This window comes from Argopecten irradians, chromosome 6 (assembly GCF_041381155.1).
Source record: "Argopecten irradians isolate NY chromosome 6, Ai_NY, whole genome shotgun sequence".
Classification (NCBI taxonomy): Eukaryota; Metazoa; Mollusca; class Bivalvia; order Pectinida; family Pectinidae; genus Argopecten; species Argopecten irradians.
Genome location: NC_091139.1, coordinates 12,043,473 through 12,071,384, shown reverse-complemented (window position 1 = coordinate 12,071,384; position 27,912 = coordinate 12,043,473). Strand labels below are relative to the sequence as shown.

Below are 27,912 nucleotides of genomic sequence, written 5' to 3'. Positions count from 1 at the left end.
ATTCCAATAGTCGATAAGACGGTTTTAAGATACTCTTTCTGCCCAGTAAATAACTGTCGAGGAACAACCTTGGCACAATTCAGTGACAACAAGTGTTGGCTATCGTTTATTACCTAATTAGGTGATAAAACAGATGTAGTTCCTCTTTGTGTCCGCTTATTCGTCATGTATACACCTACTTGTGTCTTCAGGACACAATGGACATGTGACGTCACCGCTCGTGCACAGATCGTCCAGGCCATAATGAGAATAGGACTGTAGCCCCGAGTGGCAGTGCTACTGAACAATGTGTCGGTTACTATGGCTTATTTTGGCCGTTATAGTAACCCGGGTAGGGACTTATCATGTGGCCCTGAAACCGGAAGTGAACTCGGCTTTGGACCATATAGATCAGATTCTAAAGATACACAATGGATATCGGAGAATGGTCGGAGCTGCTGACATGCGTGAACTGGTAAGACGATTTTATTTCATTTCATGAAGTAAGTTGAATTTATTGATATCAAATGGTTTTGAATTCGTTATTTTCTTTTATTTTTTTATTTAACTGATGTAAACCAGGAGTTAAAGGTTATATGTGGTAAACTTCAAATTAGTCTTGCCATTACAATATAATAATAACGTAGTTAAATTAATTATATGACAATTGAAATGAACATCTGCAAGTTGACAAGCTTGAACGTGTGCGTCAAGTCACTGGCTGGGTGAAATTGATGTCATAAGTCTTCTTCATTCTGCTATTAAAAATAATATAGAGGTCTGTCTTACGTGATCCATTAACCAACTGTAATAAAACGTCTAATTAAAAAGGTCTTAAGTAATGTTTTTAAGTCATAAGATTGTAACAGTGTAATTAACAAACCTGCTTATGGTTAAGTCTTCACATGAGATCGTGATCGTAGTTGTAAACGAGAGTAAAGACGAACTAACAATGCCTCCATACGTAAGACATTCACAATACCGATATTTCGAGCCTCATAATTCAGCCTTACGTCACAGAGGGGTAATCAATATTACCTTACGTCACAGAGGGGTAATCAATATCTACCTTACGTCACAGAGGGGTAATCAATATCTACCTTACGTCACAGAGGGGTAATCAATATCTACCTTACGTCACAGAGGGGTAATCAATATCTACCTTACGTCACAGAGGGGGTAATCAATATCTACCTACGTAGGAATCAATATCTACCTTACGTCACAGAGGGGTAATCAATATATACTATACGTTACGTCACAGAGGGAATCAATATTACTATAGTCAGGGGTAATCAATATCTACCTTACGTCACAGAGAGGTAATCGATATCTACGTTACGTCACAGAGGGGTAATCAAAATCTACCTGATGTCACAGAGGAGTAATCAATATCTACCTTACATCACAGAGGGGTTATCAAAATCTACCGTACATAGCGCCCTTGTGTGCACCTAAAAGGAATAATTTAAAATATATTAATGTGTCACTTAAATTTGACAAGAAAACGCATTTTTACAGCAATATACCTATCGCGATAAATAGCAACAACCACACTACCAGAGCAAAAAACGATACCCGGTAACAACAGTGGTAGAATCAACAGTAATAATAACATCATCGGCTTTCTCGAGTAAATATATGTAACAGTGAGGATAAACCTACAAAAACAGCATCATCAGATGGTATATTGTAGTACTATATGTACGGAAAAAGGAACATTAAATGATAAAAGAAAGAAAGATAAGTGGATAAGATATGACATACTATCATAATAAACATAACTTTCTTGTAACACCCAATAACCTTGGGATTTTTAATTGAGATATAGTGACGTTCAGAATTTGGAGTATTTGTTAACACCGATTACTTTGACTAGGGTTTGTAACTGCTCTCTGAGAGCTCTCACTTCCTGTTCCCAATATTAATCACCTCGAACCCGTCACCACCTATTAAAAACTCTGGTGAAATGTCAGGGTGAGTGATGAAAGATAGAAAATCGGGGAAGATTTAACCCCTGTCTAAAGGAATACCTCCTCCCTGTGAGCCAGATAATCGATATTAGTTTACGCTCCCAATTAGTATCTGCATGTGGTAGTGAGACTCTCGAGACCTGGTTTGACTTTATATAGTCTAGGTGTTCTTATATCCTAACAATAATTAGGTTTACTACATTGCTGCTCTCTTATTGGAAGGTGTTTAGAAATTGTTCGCGTAAACCTTTCTATTATACTATCTCAGTTATTGCTGTGTCAGTTGCAGTTTATAAGTTATATAAGCCTGTGTTCCCATAGTACTAGTCGAAAGCTTGATTTACAACCATTTAACATTTGCTGCGTAGGTTCAGCACCAGTCGCCTGGGTTCTGTGACCTAATGATCACAAAAGAAGTAGTTCATATTTTGATGAAGTTATTCTCTTTTTACGACAAATTGTGTAAGAAGATATATCCCACCTTCAATGGGTATCGACACGGTTCATGCTTGGGATGCTTGCTCCCTAGAACCAATCCCCGAATAACACAGGGTTGACGTATAATAGAGGACAGGAGACGTAGACTGATCAAACGTTTCAACATTCCTGACTGACATTTATCGTATAAATAGGTTAACAGAAGTCCATGTTCGACCGACGTCATTCGGCCATTCATCAATTAAGACATTGTCCTGAGATTGTCTTTACATATATTTCAAGGAAGTTATCATATTGTAGTTTGAGATGAGGGATTTCTAAGTCGCAATTTTGGTTTTGCGAAGGAATAGTAAAACAGAATTTATTGTGTTTCCATGGACACACTCTAGTCTTGTTTGTGTCAAATTTATATTGACCACAAACTTTCCCAGCTCTACAGAGGTCATTCACTCATAGATGAAAAAGACGGATATTTTTACTGCCGTCATAGACGTTTTCATATTTTCTCTCTCTTTCAACCTTTGTTTACGTTTGTATAAGTACACGTCCAGGCGTTTTGATAGGTCAGCTTGGAGCAAAGTTTTTCCACCATATCGCTGTACAATATTTACTTATATAAATAATTGTTTTATCCTTTAATTTATATTAAAGCAACCGATATGTAAGACCAATCATTATTACCTCATTTACCCATAATCATTTATTTACCTTCAATTGTAAAATTATTAAGTACATTAATTTACATTAAAACGCATTAGTAGGTTCTTTGTTGTACCTACTAACCATCCTGGTGGTGGTGTAAATTAATACCTGTCCGATACTGACGAGAGGCATATGACTTTGTATACCTTCGTCTTGGTGTTAGTGTAAATAAGTACCTGTCCGATACTGACGAGAGACATATAACTTTGTATACCTTCGTCTTGGTGGTGGTGGATGTGAATTAGTACCTGTCCGACACATTCGTGTGTTCTGTGATGATGTTCGGCCATCAAAACTGACGACACGATCTATATATATATATGTGTGTGTGTGTGTTGACGAATGAAGACTACTACAAAATAGATACAACAGTTACCTATCCTAGTGTTTCATAAAGTACCTGTCTACAACAGTTCCGACAGGGGATCACTTCAAGACATGCTACTGGCCACACGGTACTGATAGGGGACCACTGTCAGACATGATGCTGGCCACACAGTACCGATAGGGGATCACTGTCAGACATGCTGCTGGCCACACAGTACCGATAGGAGATCACTGTCAGACATGCTGCTGGCCACACAGTACCGATAGGGGATCACTGTCAGACATGCTGCTGGCCACACGGTACCGATAGGGGATCACTGTCAGACATGCTGCTGGCCACACAGCACCGATGGGGGATCACTGTCAGACATGCTGCTGGCCACACGGTACCGATAGGGGATCACTGTCAGACATGCTGCTGGCCACACGGTACCGATAGGGGATCGCTGTCAGATATGCTGCTGGCCATACTGTACCGATAGGGGACCACTGTCAGACATGCTGCTTGCCACACGGTACTGATAGGGGATCACTGTCAGACATGCTGCTGGCCACACAGTACCGATAGGGGATCACTGTCAGACATGCTGCTGGCCACACAGTACCGATGGGGGATCACTGTCAGACATGCTGCTGGCCACACGGTACCGATAGGGGATCACTGTTAGACATGCTGCTGGCCACACAGTATCGATAGGGGATCACTTCAAGACATGCTACTGGCCACACGGTACTGATAGGGGACCACTGTCAGACATGCTGCTGGCCACACACTACCGATAGGAGATCACTGTCAGACATGCTGCTGGCCACACAGTACCGATAGGAGTTCACTGTCAGACATGCTGCTGGCCACACAGTACCGATAGGGGATCACTGTCGGACATGCTGCTGGCCACACAGTACCGATAGGAGATCACTGTCAGACATGCTGCTGGCCACACAGTACCGATAGGAGATCACTGTCAGACATGCTGCTGGCCACACAGTACCGATAGGGGATCGCTGTCAGACATGCTGCTGGCCACACGGTACCGATAGAGGACCACTGTCAGACATGCTGCTGGCCACACGGTACTGATAGGAGATCACTGTCAGACATGCTGCTGGCCACACAGTACCGATAGGGGTTCGCTGTCAGACATGCTGCTGGCCACACAGTACCGATAGGCGAACACTGTCAGACATGCCGCTGGCCACACGGTACCAATAGGGGAGCATTGCCATATATGCTGCTGGCCACACGGTACCAATAGGGGAGCATTGTCATACATGCTGCTGACCACACGGTACCGATAGGGGAGCACTGTCAGACATGCTGCTGGCCACACTGTACTGATAGGGGAGCATTGTCATACATGTTGCTGACCACACGGTACCGATAGGGGAGCACTGTCAGACATGCTGCTGGCCACACTGTACTGATAGGGGAGCATTGTCATACATGCTGCTGACCACACGGTACCGAGAGGGGAGCACTGTCAGACATGCTGCTGGCCACACTGTACTGATAGGGGAGAACTGTCAGACATGCTGCTGGCCACACGGTACCGATAGGGGAGCACTGTCAGACATGCTGCTGACCACACAGTACCGATAGGGGATCACTGTCAGACATGCTGCTGGCCACACAGCACCGATGGGGGATCACTGTCAGACATGCTGCTGGCCACACGGTACCGATAGGGGATCACTGTCAGACATGCTGCTGGCCACACGGTACCGATAGGGGATCGCTGTCAGATATGCTGCTGGCCATACTGTACCGATAGGGGACCACTGTCAGACATGCTGCTTGCCACACGGTACTGATAGGGGATCACTGTCAGACATGCTGCTGGCCACACAGTACCGATAGGGGATCACTGTCAGACATGCTGCTGGCCACACAGTACCGATGGGGGATCACTGTCAGACATGCTGCTGGCCACACGGTACCGATAGGGGATCACTGTTAGACATGCTGCTGGCCACACAGTATCGATAGGGGATCACTTCAAGACATGCTACTGGCCACACGGTACTGATAGGGGACCACTGTCAGACATGCTGCTGGCCACACACTACCGATAGGAGATCACTGTCAGACATGCTGCTGGCCACACAGTACCGATAGGAGTTCACTGTCAGACATGCTGCTGGCCACACAGTACCGATAGGGGATCACTGTCGGACATGCTGCTGGCCACACAGTACCGATAGGAGATCACTGTCAGACATGCTGCTGGCCACACAGTACCGATAGAAGATCACTGTCAGACATGCTGCTGGCCACACAGTACCGATAGGGGATCGCTGTCAGACATGCTGCTGGCCACACGGTACCGATAGAGGACCACTGTCAGACATGCTGCTGGCCACACGGTACTGATAGGAGATCACTGTCAGACATGCTGCTGGCCACACAGTACCGATAGGGGTTCGCTGTCAGACATGCTGCTGGCCACACAGTACCGATAGGCGAACACTGTCAGACATGCCGCTGGCCACACGGTACCAATAGGGGAGCATTGCCATATATGCTGCTGGCCACACGGTACCAATAGGGGAGCATTGTCATACATGCTGCTGACCACACGGTACCGATAGGGGAGCACTGTCAGACATGCTGCTGGCCACACTGTACTGATAGGGGAGCATTGTCATACATGCTGCTGGCCACACGGTACCGATAGGGGAGCACTGTCAGACATGCTGCTGGCCACACGGTACCGATAGGGGAGCATTGTCATACATGCTGCTGACCACACGGTACCGAGAGGGGAGCACTGTCAGACATGCTGCTGGCCACACTGTACTGATAGGGGAGAACTGTCAGACATGCTGCTGGCCACACGGTACCGATAGGGGATCACTGTCAGACATGCTGCTGGCCACACAGTACCGATAGGGGATCACTGTCAGACATGCTGCTGGCCACACTGTACCGATAGGGGATCACTGTCAGACATGCTGCTGGCCACACAGTACCGATAGGGGATCACTGTCAGACATGCTGCTGGCCACACGGTACCGATAGGGGATCACTGTCAGACATGCTGCTGGCCACACTGTACCGATAGGGGATCACTGTCAGACATGCTGCTGGCCACACGGTACCGATAGGGGAACACTGTCAGACATGCTGTTGGCAACACACTGTACTGATAGGGGATCAATGTCAGACATGCTGCTGGCCACACACGGTACTGATAGGGGATCACTGTTAGACATGCTGCTGGCCACACAGTACTGATAGGGGATCACTGTCAGACATGCTGCTGGCCACACAGTACTGATAGGGGATCACTGTCAGACATGCTGCTGGCTACACACTACTGATAGGGGATCACTGTCAGACATGCTGCTGGCTTTACGGTACCGACAGGGGATCACTGTCAGACATGTTGCTGGCTACAGAGTACCGATAGGGGATCACTGTCAGACGTGTTGCTGGCTACACAGTACCGATAGGGGATCACTGTCAGACATGCTGCTGGCCACACTGTACCGATAGGGGATCACTGTCAAACATGCTGTTGGCCACACTGTACCGATATGGGATCACTGTCAGACATGCTGCTGGCCACACAGTACTGATAGAGGATCACTGTCAAACATGCTGCTGGCCACACAATACCGATATGGGATCACTGTCAGACATGCTGCTGGCCACACAATACCGATAGGGGAGCATTGTCATACATGCTGCTGACCACACGGTACCGATAGGGGAGCACTGTCAGACATGCTGCTGGCCACACTGTACTGATAGGGGAGCATTGTCATACATGTTGCTGACCACACGGTACCGATAGGGGAGCACTGTCAGACATGCTGCTGGCCACACTGTACTGATAGGGGAGCACTGTCAGACATGCTGCTGGCCACACGGTACCGATAGGGGAGCACTGTCAGACATGCTGCTGGCCACACTGTACTGATAGGGGAGAACTGTCAGACATGCTGCTGGCCACACGGTACCGATAGGGGAGCATTGTCATACATGTTGCTGACCACACGGTTCCGATAGGGGAGCACTGTCAGACATGCTGCTGACCACACAGTACCGATAGGGGATCACTGTCAGACATGCTGCTGGCCACACTGTACCGATAGGGGATCACTGTCAGACATGCTGCTGGCCACACAGTACCGATAGGGGATCACTGTCAGACATGCTGCTGGCCACACTGTACCGATAGGGGATCACAGTCAGACATGCTGCTGGCCACACACGGTACTGATAGGGGATCACTGTTAGACATGCTGCTGGCCACACAGTACTGATAGGGGATCACTGTCAGACATGCTGCTGGCTACACACTACTGATAGGGGATCACTGTCAGACATGCTGCTGGCTACACACTACTGATGGGGGATCACTGTCAGACATGCCGCTGGCTTTACGGTACCGACAGGGGATCACTGTCAGACATGTTGCTGGCTACAGAGTACCGATAGGGGATCACTGTCAGACGTGTTGCTGGCTACACAGTACCGATAGGAAATCACTGTCAGACATGCCGCTGGCCACACTGTACCGATAGGGGATCACTGTCAAACATGCTGTTGGCCACACTGTACCGATATGGGATCACTGTCAGACATGCTGCTGGCCACACAGTACTGATAGAGGATCACTGTCAAACATGCTGCTGGCCACACAATACCGATATGGGATCACTGTCAGACATGCTGCTGGCCACACAATACCGATAGGGGATCACTGTCAGACATGCTGCTGACCACACTGTACTGATAGGGGAGCACTGTCAGACATGCTGCTGGCCACACTGTACTGATAGGGGAGCATTGTCATACATGCTGTGGCCACACGGTACCGATAGGCGAACACTGTCAGACATGCTGCTGACCACACTGTACTGATAGGGGATCACTGTCAGACATGCTGCTGGCCACACAGTACCGATAGGCGAACACCGTCAGACATGCTGCTGACCACACTGTACTGATAGGCGAACACCGTCAGACATGCTGCTGGCCACACTGTACTGATAGGGGAGCATTGTCATACATGCTGCTGGCCACACGGTACCGATAGGCGAACACCGTCAGACATTCTGCTGACCACACTGTACTGATAGGGGATCACTGTCAGACATGCTGCTGGCCACACTGTACTGATAGGGGAGCATTGTCATACATGCTGCTGGCCACACGGTACCGATAGGCGAACACCGTCAAACATACTGCTGGCCACACTGTACCGATAGGGGAGCACTGTCAGACATGCTGTTACATTATGACTAAGTTATTAATCACATAAGATATTATACAAATATAGCATTTTGATGAGGTCGATACATTGTTATATCGACCAAAGAAAACTACGTCCTCGGTCAATATTTTTCCCATGGTCGATATAACAATGTATTGACCGAAATCAAAATGCTATAATTGTTTTATTATTTTTCTTGATTTTTGACATTTTTAAATGAGTGTGAAACTAACCATCGCAATTGTAAATTCTGCTTCGTGATGACAGATACAATCTTGTGATTTTGTAACAAATTGGATTTAAAAACAACATATGAAAACAGTATCAATTGATGCACTTCACGCTTTTATTACATGCATCCGGTGCATGCGTGAATGTAAATTGCATACATGGTCAAGTACTCCATTATACCTGTAGCTCCAAGTCTTAATGACACAGTCAATTAAATGTATAATTTGTTCTCCGTTGAAATAATACATTTCGACGTCAAACATATATTAACAGATTCAGATTGACATTAAGATACATTTTGTTATGCTTAGTACTCCATTCCGTAAAAAAATCGTATACATACAGTAGGATTAGCCTAGACCTAAATGTTATAACTAGTCAAGGTAATATTTTAAAAATAAACATCAAACGTATTCACTATTCAATGGCTCAGATGCTTAATGAATGTTATTCGATTATTTCCTACTCTCCTATCGTGTTTATGTTGAATATTTAAAAGGTTAAACTGTAGTCATCAGCTTGAAGTCACCATCATCTTTGATTTAAACCGAAACAATCAACGTCGTCTGTCTCATTTTGTGGTTACGCTTCAAACTCAGGTCATCAAAGCGTTTGTTTCAAAGCGCCAGGGACACGAAGCGTTTTGGTAACGTAGACGGTAACGTTATCTAAAAATAACCGTGCAATATACTTTTTCTATAAACTACTTCCGGAAAAATCGTGCAATATTATACAAATATAGCATTTTGATGAGGTCGATACATGGTTATATCGACCAAAGAAAACAAAATATTGACCGAGGACGTAGTCCGAGGTCGATATTGTTTCTGTGGTCGATATAACCATGTATTGACCGAAATCAAAATGCTATAATTGCTTTATTATTTTTCCGGCTTTTTTACTTTTTGAAATAAGTGTGAAACCAAATAGGTATCGCATAGTAAATTCTGCTTCGTGATGACAGTTACAATCTTATGATTTTGTAACAACTTTAATTTAAAAACAACATATGAAAACAGTTTCAATTGAAGCACTTCACGCTTTTATTACATTCACCCGGTGCATGTGTGTTTGTAATTTGCATACATGTAGGGCCTACATGTACTCCATTATACCTGTAGCTCCATATCACACAGTCAATTAAATGTATAGTTTGTTCTCCGTTGAAATAATCTACTTCGACGTCAAACGTATGTTAACAGATTCAGATTGACGTAATTAAGATACATTCTCTTATGCTTAGTACTCCATTCCTAAAATAAAAAATCGTATCCTACATACAGTAGGATTATCCTAGACCTAATGTTGTAACTAGCCTATGTGGAATTTTAAAAATAAACATCAAACGTATTCACTATGCAATGGTTTCAGATGCTTAATTAATACTATTTGATTATTTCATACTTCGTGTTTATGTTGAAAATTTAAAAGTTTTAACTGTAGTCATCAGCAGGAAGTCATCATCATCTTTGATAGAAACCGAAACAATCAACGTCGTCTGTCACATTTTGTGGTTACGCTTCAAACTCAGGCCATCAAAGCGTTTGTTTCAAAGCACCAGGGACACGAAGCAATTTGGTAACCAAATTTTGACCGATGAGAAGTGCCCAAAAAATCCAGAAAAATAATAAAGTTTTTTATCGGTGATCACGTGGCGTTTTTTGACCAATAAGAAAGGATAAAAAATTCAGAAAAATAATTATATACAATTAAAGCATTTTGATGAGGTCGATGCATGTTTTTGTTGACCAAAGAAAAATTATCGACTATTGACCAAAGAAAAATTATTGACTGAGGACGTAGTCCAAAGGTTGATAATTTTTCTTTGGTCAAGAAAAAAATGATTCGAACCGAGTTCAAAATGCTACAATTGTTTTATTATTTGAATTGGTTTTTCTTTATAAAGCAATAAATAAAAGACATTCAACACTCGACTGTATACATCTGTATTTATATTTCAGGTTATATTACCAGAAATTGAATGAAAAAAATATATCTTTGGTCAAAAAAACATGACGACACCAATGATACCAGGATTAAGATACAGTTTTCCTATTAATCCTGATTTCTAGTTACATGTACAGTAGAAGATGGCGAATGCATCATCATACTGTAGTTTTCATAGTTCTCAATGTCCGATAAACGACATGTATTGCTTATATTACTATATAAATAAAAGCACCGCACTTACGTGTATCATAATTATATCTTTATATTTGTAGCTCCGACGTTGTTTAAAATGTTGCATTTCTCATCAAGACTACCGGCAGAGAGGCAAACCCGTGTATCTATCATTCGCTGTGTTTGACGAAAATGTGTTACCAACAAAATCGGCATCTGAGAAACGCTTATTTTATCAACGTTATAATGCATGTCGCATTCAAACGCTTTAATGACTTCGACGCTCTTTGATGCACTGAATCGGGAAATCCCTATTTATTTATAGACAGATCGGTCATTCAACTTTTTTCAATCAACTTTTATCAGTCGATCATTGTTTTATAGGGGGTCACGTGGGGTACCGACGTCCAATGAGGTTGGCGGAAAAACCAAGAAAAATAATAATACTAGATATCCAAAGATATTAATTTCTGTTGTTATTTCAACGACGACAAGTGTTGATTATATCCGTTTATACCACAACAGTCAGTGTTATTCAACTCTCAGGGTATCAAATAAACGATGCAGCTGTTGATTAACAATTTGTTTATACCACACGTGGTATAAACTCTGTACGCATTCTGATTGGTTGACACGATGAACTTTGACCGAACTACGTCTTTCTGAGTGTCGTGTCATCATTTGTCAACGTCATCAATAATCGAGTGACGTCATGCTAAGCTGTGATCGCCGCTTGACGCCAAAACTGCTGTTGGATAGCGTATTTATCCTCGTCGTATTTCTATCGGCTAAAAGCGGATATAATTGTGGTAGAAACAGGTCACACGACTCGTGGTTGTTAGATATGGAATTTATTCCACTCACGTAAGTTATTTTTTAAAAGTTACAAAAGACACTCGCTAAAGCTCGTGTCTTTTGTAACTTTTAAAAAATAACTCACTCGTGTGGAATAAATTCCATATCCAACAGCCACTCGTTGTGTAACCTCTATTTATAACTTTATTTGACAACGTCACCTTTGAGGCAGTTTCGTCTACATCAATCCACCTTCATCCTCGGTCCAAGGTGTTATTCACACTATTGCTTAGTAACTCCTGGGACCATAGGCCGCATTTGCCGTGGTTCTAACTTACCTTGTATCCATAATACATTGTGTAACTCGTCCAATCGACTCAATGAAATGAGGTCGCATGGTCACCTTAACTATTAAAAAAGCACGTATGTGTTAAATTATTTCTATTGATTCCGGGCAGGTTATTAAAGAATTAAATTAATTGATACTTCGAATAATAAATATAACTTTGTATAATCATAATAAATTTAATCATACCGGTCATCCACTGTCACTATTGATACACAGGTTTTTGTCTCTATGGATATACGGACACCTCTATATGTGTAAAACTGGGTACACATATAGATATCTTCTTATATATCAATATATATAGTCAAAACATGTGAATGAAACGAAAAACTAATAAGATATCGGTCTGGATATGCACTCAAGCATGACACAGGTACATGTACACGTGCAAGAGAGTGCTGTAGCATACAAGTATTTTGAGCTGAGAAACAAGTACATCATATCAAACATTTATAATAAAACTTAAACAATGAAAACAATTAACAAAATTGAAAGCAATCACATATTCAAAGTAATGTAGAGGTTGCGAGTAGTATCTTTATAACAAAATATAAAGAATGAACATGTAGTTTATATATCATCTACATCGATATCCTTGAAAACTATAAAAAAAATGTACCAAATTATATTATAATTTTATTATATAATGTTTTCCTGAATTTGACCTGAGATAAATTTGAAATTAATGTTTTTTGTCAATGTCAGATAAAAACTCATCTGAAATGACGTGAAATTGCCTGAAGTTTGAGTGAAAAAATAACCTGATTTTTTTTCATGCGGTTTTATATGAATTTCAGGTCAAGGTCTTGTCAGATAAAATTGATCTGAAGTTAAAATCCCTGTGTATTTGCTGTTTAAATAATATAAAAAAAATTCTGAATTTGACCTGAGATAAATTTGAAATCAATGGGTTTTTTGTCAATGTCAGATAAAAACTAATTTGAAATGACATGAAATTGTCTGAATTTTAAGTGAAAAAATCACCTAATTTACATCCGATTTAAGGTGAATTTCAGGTGAAGTCCTTGTCAGATAAAATTGACCAGAATACAAAATTTTTGTGTATTTGCTGTTTTACATATCTCCTCGCAAAACGATATTGCAACAATGAATCGGAAATGATTTGACAAAGAGCCAATAAGAGAAATATGGTAAGTTTAACTTATAATTCTAAAATGATATTAAAATCTTATCTTTAATTTAATGATTTTCCTTGTTGTAGGTGTGGAGTGATAGCCTGGCGGACAAGGCCTTCACGACAGTACAGTCGTGTACCAGTAATGGTCGTCCAGTGATAGGACAGAACATGTACTACCAGGAATTCTCCAGACAATCTAACAGTGTGATGGTGTCTAAGGCTATCGACTCCTGGTACGCAGAGAAAAAGTCGTGGGAGCGTTACCCCAGGTGTGCTGAGGCATGTCAGTACACCCAGGTAAACAAGCTACATTTGTATATTGAAATTTTTAATAGCGCTTACTTCCTAGCACACTAAAACCTAACAAGTTTCATACGAATATGAATGTCAGCAACATGGAGAACGAACAATAATATTTACGAGTATACAATAATTATAAACAATGTTTATGTTTTTGTGAACGTCCGTGACGTTCCTTGATATGTAATTTTATTTGTTCTTTTTGTGTCTTGACAAAGGGGCGGATCGTCCCGAATATTCGACAATATTTTGTTCACACTGTTAGAATTACTTTTTTTCTTTTATGGGGTAGAAATAAATTCATTTTTTGGGGAATTGATTTTCGAACTGCAATTCCAAAAATGAACTTGATAATAAATTGTGAAATTAAAGTCAATACTTAACATGTGGAAAAGACGCAGAATAACTACTCCAATAGGAAGAATCAACATACATGTAATTAAATATTTACTTATTTCTCAGCTTAATTGCCTAGTTATTACCTTACCAAACCCATCAGACAAGCTTCTTTCTAATTTAAACTCTCTCTTATTTGAATTTCTATGGGATAGTTAATCTCATAAAATTAGAAAAGATGTTATTATTCACAACTATGAGGATGGGGGACTGAAAATGATAAATGTGCAAACTTTAATAGACTCTCTAAAACTAGGTTGGATAAGAAGAACTTTGTATTTTACAGGAAAATGGAAATCACTATTACACTATTGTATAAATATTGATAAAATGTCGAAATGTCGAAATGACTTTATCAAACATTGCCTAACAAACTGCCAAAACCTGCTGTGGAAAAATGTTCTCCAAAATGTTATAAGGTAAATAATTCCCCAATATCAATCCAATCTAGATATAAACAAGAAACTATATTGAAAACAACATTATGGTATAATGTAGATATTAAAGTCGGAAATAAATTTATATTTCATCAAAACTGGTTCAATGCTGGTGTAGTTACCCTCAATGACCTTATTCAGAATCCTGACAGCTTAACCTTTTTCACTTTCAACGAGTTTACAAATATTTTAACATTAATGCTAATTTTCTCCGGTTTCAAGGTCTTGTATCTGCAGCCAAGATTTTCCTTTAAAAAAATGATGTACAATTGTATTTGGAAATACTCTCTCTACAATAGAACATTGTCTTTGGAAATGCACTGTAGTCCAAACACTTTTTGAGAATTTTGATTTTTTTTTACTTGAAATCTTGTTAATCCTCTTCATAATGAATAAAAACACTCTTCTCTTTGGAGTAATCTAACCACATGCTAAAAATTCTATGAATAATCACTACAGTATCCAAAAATATATAGATTTTAATAAAAAGCGGTACTATTCAAAAGAAATTTGTAAATGATTGGAAAAAAATGTTGCCGTCGTTAGCAATAGGACATTTAAGTTTTTTTAAGTTTTGTTCTGTTTTTGTTTTGTTATTGGTTTTTTTTCAAATGTCCCTCATAAACCATAGTTTTTTGTATATCCGTACCTTGGCAAAGCACCAAATATTTTGAGATGTCTCTGATCAATCGTTATTTTCTTTCTTTTTTCCCATTATTTATGAGATGTCTCTTCTTAACATATATAGCGTCGCTATGGTTAATCGTTGTGTAATGTATTGTATACATATTTAAATATCTGTCTATGTTTGTCCTTATGTTCGTCCATTTTATTAATTGTTGATCTGACACTACATGTACAATGTAAGTTTTTCAATCCTGTCTGCTTGCAGTTTTCAGTGTCAGTCTGTCTGTCCGTTCATGTTTCTGTTTTGTTTACTCTTCCTGTCCATCTCATGTGTGTGTGTCAATACAGGTTGTAGAGTTTGGTTTTTTTTTATCCGTCTCCGGTCTTCATTTTTTGTATTGTTACATGTACCTACCATTTATTTGTGTCTTAATTTGTCCTTCATGTATATGTATTTCAAAATGTATTTGGTACATGTTTGCGCATACTTGTCTTCCATTTAAGAATGTTGTGTTTCCTATGTATATGCATTTGTGTCTACTGGGTATTTATCTTTTGACAAGAATAGTGTGTGTTGGTGTGTGATTGCATGTATGTCAATGATGGTAGGTGTAAGAATAGGCCAGATGTTAACATTTTGTGTGTTAGTGATAATTAAGAATAAAAATAAATTGAACTGGCTGTATGTAAAAGGCGTGTGAGTATGAGACTGAGTGTGTGTATGTGTGGATTTATTTTGCATGTATTTTTTTGTTTGTTTGTTTGTGTATTTTATATGTGTGTCATCTAAATGTATGTAAAAACCTTATAAACAATAAAACAATTATAAAAAATGATACTAGTGAATGTAAAACTGAACTTTTTACTTGGCCGTTGTAGGTGGTATGGGCTACGACCAGGAAAATCGGATGTGCTTTTAAGAAATGTAACAATCTGTTTATGGCGGAGGAGCTAGCTGTGGATGCTTGGTACCTGATCTGTCTGTATGATGAAAGGTTAGTCTAACATAAAATTATAGTATTGTTACCGCGAGGGACGTCAGATCAATAACCAACTCTCATTGCGTCTGCTATCAAAACCGTCTGTGATTGCATGATCAACAATCGGAACCAATCGTAAATTAGTCACTCGTGCACTTACATATATTGTTAAATGTTTCGAATTCAACTGTTATGGTAGTAGATAAAAACATCTTATTTGGAATAGTTGCTAGGTACTGATTGCAGGACGGTGGTTTTTCCCCGGGTACTCCGGCTCTTTTTAAGGCGTAAAATCAAATGAAACAAATTAAACTATTAGCCACTAAAGTGTTAGGTATAATTTTACCATAACATTGTTTTACTCTCGGAATATATGGAGACATGTCAATATGTCAGACACCCTACAGAGTCGTTCACCATGATGACACCCATTGTATTGACGCTCTATTGTCATTCTCAGCATGCGTTAATATCATTTGTGATTACCTACGTATTAAACTATATTGTATATTTCGATTCGAACACCGAGCAAATATTTATCGCGCATGTTCCCCCGGCGACATTTTTTCCGTAAAAAACGTTTCCACGGACTAAATAGCGTAGTCCAGCTTGTACGATTATGAGTTAATAACACTACAGTACTTCTACATTGTTGAGCTGACTTACACATCCAAGTGGAACCGCGATAATTATGCAGTTCGTAATCATTATAACACAGACATCGTTTATTGAAATACGTTGTACTATATACAATGTATTGTGGAAATATCATTAACGATGTTTTAGTATAAACAGTGATCTGATAACGATGCTATCGCAGATATTGCATTTAATTATACATCGATATTAGATAAGACATAAATGTAGTTATATTTTGACTATTACCAACAGCGATGGGTTAAATAAAGGACGTATATATGAGACTTATAAATCCTTGGTTAAATAGAGTCGTTATGTTTCTAGATAATCACGTTGACATTGGTATAGGTACATTTATGTATAACGTATAAAACAAATAAGACCTAAATGGCTATTCCGCAATGTGTCGTGTACAAAAAAAAGTAGAAACCTGCAGTATAGTTTGTCTCAACACTAACTAGCCGTGCATTTGACGGTGTAACTGGCCCGAGGCGCCAGCACCTATTGCTACACCGTGTGACATATATCATGTACAATGGCCTGTGTTAATTACCAAGTCGTGTGTAGAAACGTTCCCATCATGAGATGATTATGTAAAGACATATTTATCATCATAGCGTTCTTTAAATAAACGTCAAGACAAAGCAAATATTTTCTGTATTTTTTTATACAATTACAAAACTTTTGATCCCTCTTATTCTATGGCATATCTTATGAAATGACGCCGATAAGAGCTGACGAGATATTGATATTCCTTGACCATCTATGAATTATTTAAAATCAACACAATGTGTAAAAAATGATTACATATTATTTAATGAAGGTAGAACTCTAAAGCTACTAAAAACTCAATACGAAGAATTCGGGAATAGAAAGGACTATTTATTCATATAGAAAAAAGAATTAACCACATATTTTAAATTATCATGACACTTTTACATTTCTTAAGCTTAATCATATAAAGTGTTATTATATTTGTTGGCATAGAACATATCTAATTTATAAATATATATTATTTAAGCATTAAACTATCTTCCTAAGGCATATATGTTCTATATAGATGTCAGAGATTTGCAAACAATCTTCATAATGCGCGCTAGCAAAGCTCTGGCATCCACAAAGCTGTGGATATATATACCATAGATACCATAGGAAGATAGTTTAAATGCTTATATTTACATTATCAACTCATTTTGGGGTCTCTGCATTAAAATTGTTTTAGCTAGACCAGGGAAACCGTTTATCAACGACGATTTAATCCACATTATGGAACAGTCATTTTGACGGTGATCAGTTGACGTCACCACGTCAACATTAGTGGCGTCATAATGGCTACGTTCTGGGTGTCAGATATACCGCCATCGTCATATACTTCACTTTGCCTTGGTTAGTTTATATAGTATAAGTGACTAATTGAATCTTACATGGGTCTGTGAAGTGGACAGGATATCTCAACCCTCGTGAAAGATTTTGGCCGGTCAACCCGAGGCTTTTGATTCTTTTTCTCCCATACTTAGTAGAAAAAATGATGAGATTCCACTTGGTTTGCAGCTTTTTCATCGCGCCATTATCGCAGGAACGTCGTTATGCGTCAAAATTGATGACGTCATCTATAATGCGCGGCGCAGTTACGCCGCATGTATTGATGACTTCACGTTATTGTCTAGTGCGTGTGAGCTGTCTTACACCCCCCTGTGTAAGATAGAGGTATCTTTTCCCTAGCAACCACGGGATATCCCTTTCAAGTGTGGGAGAAAAGGAAATGTAAATATTTCTGTATATTTCCATTCTACTTTCAGTTTCCCGTTTAATCTATGTTAAACAAGATGGGCAATATCTGGCTATGAACTCCAATCTGGTCATACGTATGAATATTTAACGTTTCCACCGCGTCACTGACAATGTATTCAATGTATACTTACGCCTATACATAACGGTCACATAATTTCAAAAGTGGTTTTAAAGTTGTGCAGTCTATGAAATCTAATAGTATTATCGTGTTGACAAAATCACTTGTATTAAAAAACGTCATGGCATAATTTGCATTTGTTCGCTTGTTTCAAACCGTTTTGTGTTGAACTATATTCAGAAGCTGAAGCTATTGCTGTTCCGTCTATTGAACTTGGTGACGTCAACACTAGCGCAAGCGGGAAATTTAAAGGATATACGTGTATAGTTTTGAATTCGAATGATCGTAATGGAAATATAAGTAATAAACTGTTACCAGATTGGACATAAAGTTGATATGAAGCCCATCCGTCAGAAAGATAAATATTCATGGCGCCCATTCTATTTATCTTCCTTCTGGATGGGCTTCATATCAACTGTATGTCCAATCTGGTAACAGTTTAAAAGATATATATATATATATATATCTTTTGTTATTTGGTTTTGTTTAGAGGAAATGATGGAATACATCTACCGTTTAGAAGAGGGAAAGCTTGCAGCCTTTGTTCTCCCAAGGACACGTGTAGACACAATCTGTGTTCATGTAAGTTTCTTTTGTCGATAAAATCAACTCCATATGTTATAAAAACTATCTGGACATTGAAATAAAACACAAGGAATTGAAATAATAAATACTTTAAACTAGTTTTGGCGTATGACAATACTAAACACTTTGATTTTTATAGTTAGTATGAATCTGGCCTCGTGCCACTACTGACAATTTTCAGATATATTCTACTAGATCGTCTCCATGTACATCTATATGAGATTCTTAATTTCTAAACTCTGTTTTTTTCGGACAATTTGTGAGTTTTATAACCCCCCTTTCTTACTCTACCCTTATCTTTCTTACTTGAGCCATATTGTATCCTTTATTGCCTTATTGTTATGCCATGTACTTGCCGCCGTAATTTGTACCCCATCTTTGTTGTTACATTAATTCATTTTGGCAAAAAATATAATGTTTGTCATTATCTCAAATTGTGTGTTTTCTGTTAAATTCGTATGATTTTAATGTCATTAATAAATGGCCTTTTAACAACATACCATTCTTGTTTATAATTACTACGTTTATAGCAACAAAAAAAGCTTCAGTCTCTGAACATAAACAAGCTTTCACAAATATAATTATGATGACACTTTTTGTGTATTGCAGCCAATGCTACGGGGACCACGACTCCACACCAAACTACTACTTCAAACCCGAATGTAAAAACAACTAAACCGGTCACTAAAATCACAGACGCCGATTTCTGGAAACGAGTTCACCAAAAGGCATATGAACAAAGTATCAAACAAACAACAGCAAATGTTAAAACAGATATCAGTACTCAATCAACAACTCTTAAACGGCAGTCAACAGAGGGTCACTACGGTTTCTTTAACCCGATCACACCACCTCTGCCAGCAGGTCAACGCACAGAACATGTGAAAATTCATAGACATACACCAGTGACATCACCAGTAACAATTCGAAACACTGAAGATCTTAATAGAGACAATCGTAGGTATATACCAGTGTCACATCCTCCCTCAGCAAACCAAAACAGTAGATATATGAGTAGTACCGTTAAAACATTCCATCACCACAGTGGCTATAACAAACAGAGAAAAGTAAAAGATATTAACAACACTTTTGGAAGTCATATAGATAAATTAAATATGCAACAGACAGAATACTTACCTCGACATCATGCCGTGTCAACACCTACCCAACAAACGTTTGACCAACTGAACATCCATCCGATTAACGACGGAGTTCATCCACACCAATCACAGGATTACCAGGCTACCCAATATTACAACAATAGATACGAATTTAACAGAGATGTACCATCAACAGACCATTCTGTCCCATCTCAGCAACCAACCAGGGCTGACCCTAGATTAACGTCACCGACTGGATTAGAAATGGCCCCTGGACTAGACCCGGTGGCAGATCAGGGCCTATCGACAAGGCTTGGTGGGGCGACTGGTGATATCAGTTTCTTTATGCCTGGCCCGACCGCCATAACGCAGTTTAATGAAAACGGATTCAATCAGCAACGATCTAATGGCTATCCACGCAATGTGAACACAAATATTCCTGGACAAAGTCGATTTAATAAAAACAGAAGAAAAGCAAATAAACAGCCATCAAATCAGAATCAATTTTCAAAGAGATCTAAAACTAACCAGAACAGAAATAAAAGTGATGTGAAGTCGTTCCAGTCTAGTTCTGGTAAAAATAATAAATGGAAAAATGAACAGTCTAACCGACCAAACGGTAACAAGTCCAAACCTAATCGTTTTGTACCGTTTAGTGAGCTGAACAGCAAAGCCCAAAACAGCGGGACAGATCCCAACAGAGTTGTCGTTCCTCACGAAAGTGAAAACTCCAAGTTCTCTTTATGTAAGTTTTCGTGTTGTTGACCTCATGCTATGCCAATTGGTTAGCTACCCAATCTTTCCAATTTTGAAATATTCACATGATTAATTCAGACAATATCTCCCTTGGTTCATTGTGGTTCCCTGGTTCCCTGTGAATGTGGAGACCGTCATGGGTGGGAGCGATTGTAATTCAGCGGGTGACCAAACAAACGCTGCATAGAAACGTGTATACCTTGTAATGATTAACAATTATTATGGTTCGCATTTCCTCTTTAATAAATAAAATTATTTGCCAACATTTTGCATCCAAATGGATTTGAATGAAAACTTTAACCAGTTCGGGGGATACTTTTTCATATGTTATTTTATATTTACTATGTATTGTTATCTTGTAACATTCCTTTCTATATATTATTGAAACAAAATTCCTGATCGTGGCAAGTGATTTTTTCATCTGTTATAGCTCTGGATGGCGGAAAAAAGAATTTCGTCTTCAAAGGCCTTCCAGAAGGTAGGTGTAAAACATCAGAAAATCGGCCGAATGGGATGTTGAAATGGTCAACATCAATTCGTGTTAAAATCATTCAGTTTGTGTCATTTCTAGTGTGACAATTTCTTTTCGCTTTTCTAGGAATCGTAAACCTGACTTCAGGTTTTTATATTTGATATCAATGAATGTTGTATAACAGGACGATGTTTTGCTGTGAATTTAACATTTTTATTACTTTTTAGAGATCAGTAACAAAACTTTGAATTTCTCACGTGGAGATGCTCAGCCATTTGGTACACAGCAGGCAAACAACGTAAACAATGTTATGAAAAACAATTACCAGAATAGTTATACAACGCCAATAACAACAACAACTGGTATGTATCAACAAACAAACTAACAACGGGAATTATATCAACAATAATCTGTAATGAAAGTAATTAAAAAAAAAATTTTTTTTTAAATCCACACGTTTCATCAACTTGGTTCACAATAGGCAAACAACGTAAAAATGTATTATCGACAACAACGGATTCGTATTAAAAAATAATGTCAACAACAACATACATTAGTAACAAAAATGAAGAATTCAAACTAAAGCGCAACAAAGTTGAGTAAATGATAATAAGTGACACATACAAATAAAAGCAAATTAACATATATATGTGGAAAGGACTGGTACATATATAAGTGTAACCTGTGTATCGGTATAACTGAATATATTTATGTTTAATGACAATAAAATACTTTTGAAATTAAAAAGATAAGCACAATAACAACAACACTACAATATCAGCATAGGGAAATATGTGTTCATCAGACCATAAACGTTTGTAATTGATTCATAGTACACCACGTATTCAGAAATCACCAATGTATAAGCACTTGCTACTGAAACATCCCGATTGAATGTGTGTTTTTGTTGTGTTTTGTGTTTGAACAACATGCTGTATCATTGTTTGTTTCAGAGCGTATACGAGAGATATGTGTTGACACTGACCCTAACTGTCCGGGCTGGACCGTTTATTGTAAGGATAACATTCACGTGTTCGAGAACTGCAGGAAAACATGCGGCACGTGCACAGTACCTTTTCCACCAGGTAAGTGTTGAAATACCATTTACTTATCATCATGATTTTGTATGTCTAAAATACTTGCAGCATAGACAAACCATGCCCTATTTCGTGTATTGTCATTGAACACCCTACATTAGACACAAGTATTATTATCAGAGCAGATTGACCACCTTTTGATCATTTTACCATTACAGACACGGTTACGATGTCCTCAAACTACGGCCGCGCGGCTATTGCGAGTCAACCGAACCAGGGGGCGTGGAGAGGTGTACAGACCACTACCACAAAAACTACCACACATCGACTGGCTAATCTGTGGATAGAATTTCCGTCCAATACCACCACTGCACCTACAACTAATGCAACAACAACTGTTATGCCGTTAACAACAACAGCTGCCTGGCCAGCTAACCCGACTGGAACGACCCCAGGACAGCAGTGGAACAACAATGCCGGGGTTGGGTTGACCACAACTGCTAGGACGTGGGCATCACAGAATAATCAACAGGGATATCCACAGACCCAACCTCCGTATCAATATAACCAACAACAATCAGGCTATCAAGGAACAAACCAACAGCAGCCCTCTTATCAACAGTCGCCAACACAGGTACCTTCTAACTACAACGTCCCTCCACAACAGAATACTCAAAACCAACGGCAGTCTCAACAACAATCTTCCAGACCGCAGTCATCAAATCAACAGAATCAACCGCAATGGCAACAGGAAAAACGTCCATCATCACAGCAAAACCAAAATCAGTGGACGCAACCACAGCAAGGACAGCAACAACAAACGCAACAACAACAACAAAATCAACAAATGCAACAACAAAGACAACAAAACCAACAACAGCGAAGACAACCACAGCAAAGGCAACAAAACCGACAAAAAAATCAACAACAGCAAAGACAACCACAACAAATGCAACAAAACCAACAACAAAGACAGCAGCAAAGACAACCACAGCAAAGGCAACAGAACCAACAGCAGAATCGCAATTCAATGAATGGTAACCAGCAGCAAATTCAACATATCAATATTCCAATGCAAAACCAACAAAATAGTAACTCCCCACAGAAGCCTATAAGAGGAGGAGGCCGGCAATGGGGAAACAGACGCCAGCAACCAGGCAACGGAAGATTAAGGAAAAACCGTCCAAGGAGACCAAATAGACACAGGAATAATAAAGACAAAAACATACTAACAAATTATTCGCCATGGGGACCTGCAGGAAAGAATAATGGTAAAGGATTTTTGCCAGCACCCCCAACGACAACACAGAAACCGACCACAACCACAGGAGGCTGGGTGACTCTTGATGCAAAGAAGCTTCTGGTAAAGGACAAGAAACAACTAATACCACAGGCTGGAAAGGTGTCCACAGTGGCACCTCCGTCATCAGCCTCATCCACGCAACAGTCACCGCCCAATAAACCTCCACATCATCCTTCTGAACCCCCACCGCATCCTCAGGCGCCTCATCAACCTCCACCGCATCCGCATCCTCAGGCGCCTCATCAACCTCCACCGCATCCGCATCCACAGGCGCCCTATCAACCTCCGCCTCAGCCGTTCCATCCTTCCTCAGCCCCTGATCCTTATCATCCTTCGCCTTATGACCCTATGTATCCACAGCCTGCACCGCATCATTCTCCTTATTATGAACCTGATCCATTTAACTTTGGAATGCAGTCATTTTTACCGCCCTCATTTCCGCCTTCATCGCCGTCCACCCCATCGCCCACTCCACCACCCACTCGACCGACAACCCCTCCGCCCACCCCACCTATTGATCCGTTTTTCTCAACATGCAGTGATGCCGATGCCCAATGCCCTACGTGGACAAGTTACTGCGGACACAACCAATACGTCGACATTAACTGTGACTACTCTTGTGGACGCTGTAATAATCTCTTCTTTTAGAGAGTTGCCAGTCAGTGAGTATTTCGGTGACCAAGGCGGATGCTGTGATCAGTCCAAAGAGGCCATGAGGGTGTTTCAACCATTACGTTGTTGGTATATAGAAATGTGTGGCTATCGTGTTATGTTGCCTTATTAAACTGGTAAAGCAATACATAAATTTATATAGGACTGCCATTCTGAAGTAACTATATCAATGAACCCCTAAAAACAGAAGAAATTATGTTGGTTTTTCTTCCTTTATTTGGGTTTCCTTTCTTTCTTTAAATCATGCATATGTTCTGCACAAGGTTTATCGCTATTCAATCGTATAAAACCTACCTGGTGAGACATTACCTACTATATGTCGGGGAGGTGTGTGTGTGCTAGTAATGTGAACGTATGTAAGAAAAGGATTTTATTTTTATGTTTCAAAACAACTACTATCGAAAGAAGCATCATTATTAAAGGAGGAAAAAATCTCAAATTGAGTTACAAGATTATGATTTTCTATTTTTTTTTTCTATGACATAGCATTTACAAGGCGAAAAGCCATTTAGGCTAATTGCCTTGGTGTTAAAAGAATGATTCACAAGTGGATTGGGGCGTGGGTAGAAATAAAAACCTGCTTACATATTATCGTATATCTGTCTAAATAGACTAATAGAATATTTCCTTACCTAGAAGGTGTGACAACAAAATCACAATCCGAGGGGGTAATTCATGAGCGTCGAACCCGAGGCTTCCGTGGGTTAGACATTCACGAATTTCCCTTCGGGTTGTGATTTGGTTGGCACATCCTCATAGGTAGGAGATTGTTCTCACATATGCAAAAGAAAACGAAGAGATAAGTCTTAAAAGAATCATTTTCACCGCAACATGAACATGGTTCCGTCGACTGCATACCCTAATCTTTCACGGCTAAGACTGGTGATAAATAAGTGAATTGTGGGAGAATCATGTGTCTTCTGGAATATACTCGGTGATATCATGTATAATGCTGGGCGTGGTCGAATTCTATTTGCATTTGGTAGGCTGGTCAGACATTATTTGCAATTGGTGGGCGTAGTCAGATATTATTGGTATTAGTTGAGCGTGGTCAGATACTATTTGCATTTTGTGAGCGTTTTTAGATATCTTTTGCATTTGTTTGATGAGCGTGGTCAGATATCATTTGCAATTGATGAGCGTGGTCAGATATCATTTGCATTTGTTTGATGAGCGTGGTCTGATATCATTTGCATTTGATGAGCGTAGTCAGATATCATTTGCATTTGATAAGCGTATTCAGATATATTTTGCATTTGATGAGCGTGGTTAGATATCATTTGCATTTGATGAGTGTGGTTAGATATCATTTGCAGTTGATGAGCGTGGTTAGATATCATTTGCATTTGATGAGCGTGATCAAATATCATTTGCATTTGATGAGTGTGGTCAGATATCATTTGCATCTGTTTGATGAGCGTGGTCAGATATCATTTGCATTTGATGAGCGTGGTCAGATATCATTTGCATTTGATAAGCGTATTCAGATATATTTTGCATTTGATGAGCGTGGTTAGGTATCATTTGCATTTGATGAGCGTGGTCAGATATCATTTGCATTTGATGAGCGTGGTCAGATATTATTTGCATTTGATGAACGAAGGAGATACCAATTACACTTTGAGTGGCGTTATCAGCTAACTTTTGTATTAAATGTTAGGCTGGGCCATCCTCGATACTCCAGGGCTTCCGATCACTTACGATCTCTACACCCCTGGACTATCTCATAGTGAAATTGAAGGCAGCTCAGCGGAAAACATTTGACCAATCACAGGCTAGCAAATATTTCATTTAAAGACTATAGAGAGAGCGACGCCTAACATCAAAGGCACAGAGTCAACCACAGTGTACCGTTATACGGCTCTTTTGATGTACATCAAATGACTAAGTTACCTGTTCTATTCTGTTGCCTCCAGTTTCACTATGAGATAGTCCAGGGGTGTAGAGATCGTAAGTGATCGGAACTCCTGGAATATCGAGGATGAGGCTGGGCGTGGTCAGATGCCATTTACATTAGGCGGGCGTGGTCAGATTATCAAATGTGACCTTAGCGTTTACAGATACAATGTCTTATTATTGAACGAGAAGAACATTTAAAACTCTATAGTAACTACAATATGTATTAGTCATAGATACAACAGTTAATGAAAAGTACAAAATTTACAGTATACGTGTCGATGTTGTTGTACATTAACCGTGTTTACCTCGTCAACCTGTGGTAAATCAACTATGGATTGGTCTACCTCAACTGCACTATAAACGGACATTAAGAGGCCACTTTTTAATTCCACAAAAAACAAGGAGTTATACGGTAATCTACGGCCATGATTAACATAACTTCGCCAGATAGATTAAGGTGTATCTAATGTTAAGAAGAAAACCAAGATTTCACACTGATGCGTCGTTGTTAATGATTCTTTTTTATTCTTAAAATAAAATGACGAGAAATGACATATGCAATGGTGTTATCTATTTTGTTTTACGTAAAAGTATATGTTTTCAGCAAAAGATGTGTGTAACTACATATCAAACAAACACGCCAACCAAAACATCTCACACTCAAAATCTATTACAATACTTACAGTTATACAAAATGTAGCAAATTCATCAATCAGAGAATAGAGCGAGTTCATTCCTGAAATATGTCCAATTGATAGCTTTAATTTGTAAAGTTTGGCCTTGTCGAATATCTGGAGAAAATAAGGTATAGATCTATATCCATGGAGAATACGATTCTTACCCTGTCCCTTCGTACCAGCTGACAGGAAGCGTCTCTCGGTAGTCCATTGAATATGTTAGAGGTCGTGGTCTAACCATACTTCTACGAAACAGTTAAAACACAGCTGAGTGCATGTTTTATAGGTTTTGAATCTTAACCTTCAATCACCCATGGTTACACCTATGAGGTTTTGACGTGGTTGAAGGGGAATAACTCTTATCTGCTTCAATATCCTTACACTATCATATATATATACTTAAGGCCCGGTCCCACTGAAGAGCGGATTAATTACGAATGAATTTAGTTTACAAACTTTGGCCGTTCGTTGTCATCCGCAAAATTGGCTAAAAATAACAAATTTTCAAGTATAAATTACGGATATGTTAATAACAGTCTGCGAATTCATTACGAACAAATGCGGATATTTCACGAATAAAAACGAATACGATAACGGATGTTCTCCCGTGAGGGGTACAATCGGTAAGATTATCCAACAATGCGGATACGTAACAAATACGAATATATAACGCATATATTGAGGAAACAGATCGGAAGTATTGCGATTGTTACGGAAATATTACGAATCTATTAATAATGCATTGCGCAGATGTAGCGGAAAGAACGGTTGTATTGCGCATGTTGGGCATCCGAATTACGGTAGGAAAAGAAGCGCGCTCGGGCCTTTCGATATCGCTTTTCACAATA

General features: G+C 39.6%; 1 protein-coding gene across 3 annotated transcripts; it reads left to right on the top strand.

Annotated features, from left to right (window-relative positions):
* Positions 1–252: 252 nt before the first annotated feature.
* Positions 253–26,939, top strand: LOC138325007 (uncharacterized). Of its 3 annotated transcripts, none has more exons than XR_011208711.1 (10): positions 253–454; positions 13,360–13,572; positions 15,915–16,030; positions 19,054–19,145; positions 19,758–20,993; positions 21,435–21,482; positions 21,704–21,838; positions 22,430–22,561; positions 22,732–25,187; positions 25,252–26,939. XR_011208711.1 is itself a non-coding variant. In XM_069270324.1 (9 exons), exons 1-9 carry the CDS (start codon positions 287–289, stop codon positions 24,462–24,464), a joined length of 3,873 nt encoding a protein of 1,290 aa, XP_069126425.1. In that variant the 5' UTR covers positions 253–286; the 3' UTR covers positions 24,465–26,939. The 3 variants fall into 3 exon arrangements, 1 of the variants encoding a protein (XP_069126425.1); XR_011208710.1 differs by having other exon boundaries at positions 22,732–26,148; positions 26,475–26,939; XM_069270324.1 differs by having other exon boundaries at positions 22,732–26,939.
* Positions 26,940–27,912: the final 973 nt, after the last annotated feature.

Bases quoted from the DNA above. Each gene is read 5' to 3' on its own strand.
- LOC138325007 (XM_069270324.1), top strand. From the start codon at position 287: ATGTGTCGGTTACTATGGCTTATTTTGGCCGTTATAGTAACCCGGGTA. The intron at 13,573-15,914 runs GTAAACAAGCTA...TGGCCGTTGTAG, and splicing joins AGGCATGTCAGTACACCCAG to GTGGTATGGGCTACGACCAG. The intron at 16,031-19,053 runs GTTAGTCTAACA...GGTTTTGTTTAG, and splicing joins ATCTGTCTGTATGATGAAAG to AGGAAATGATGGAATACATC.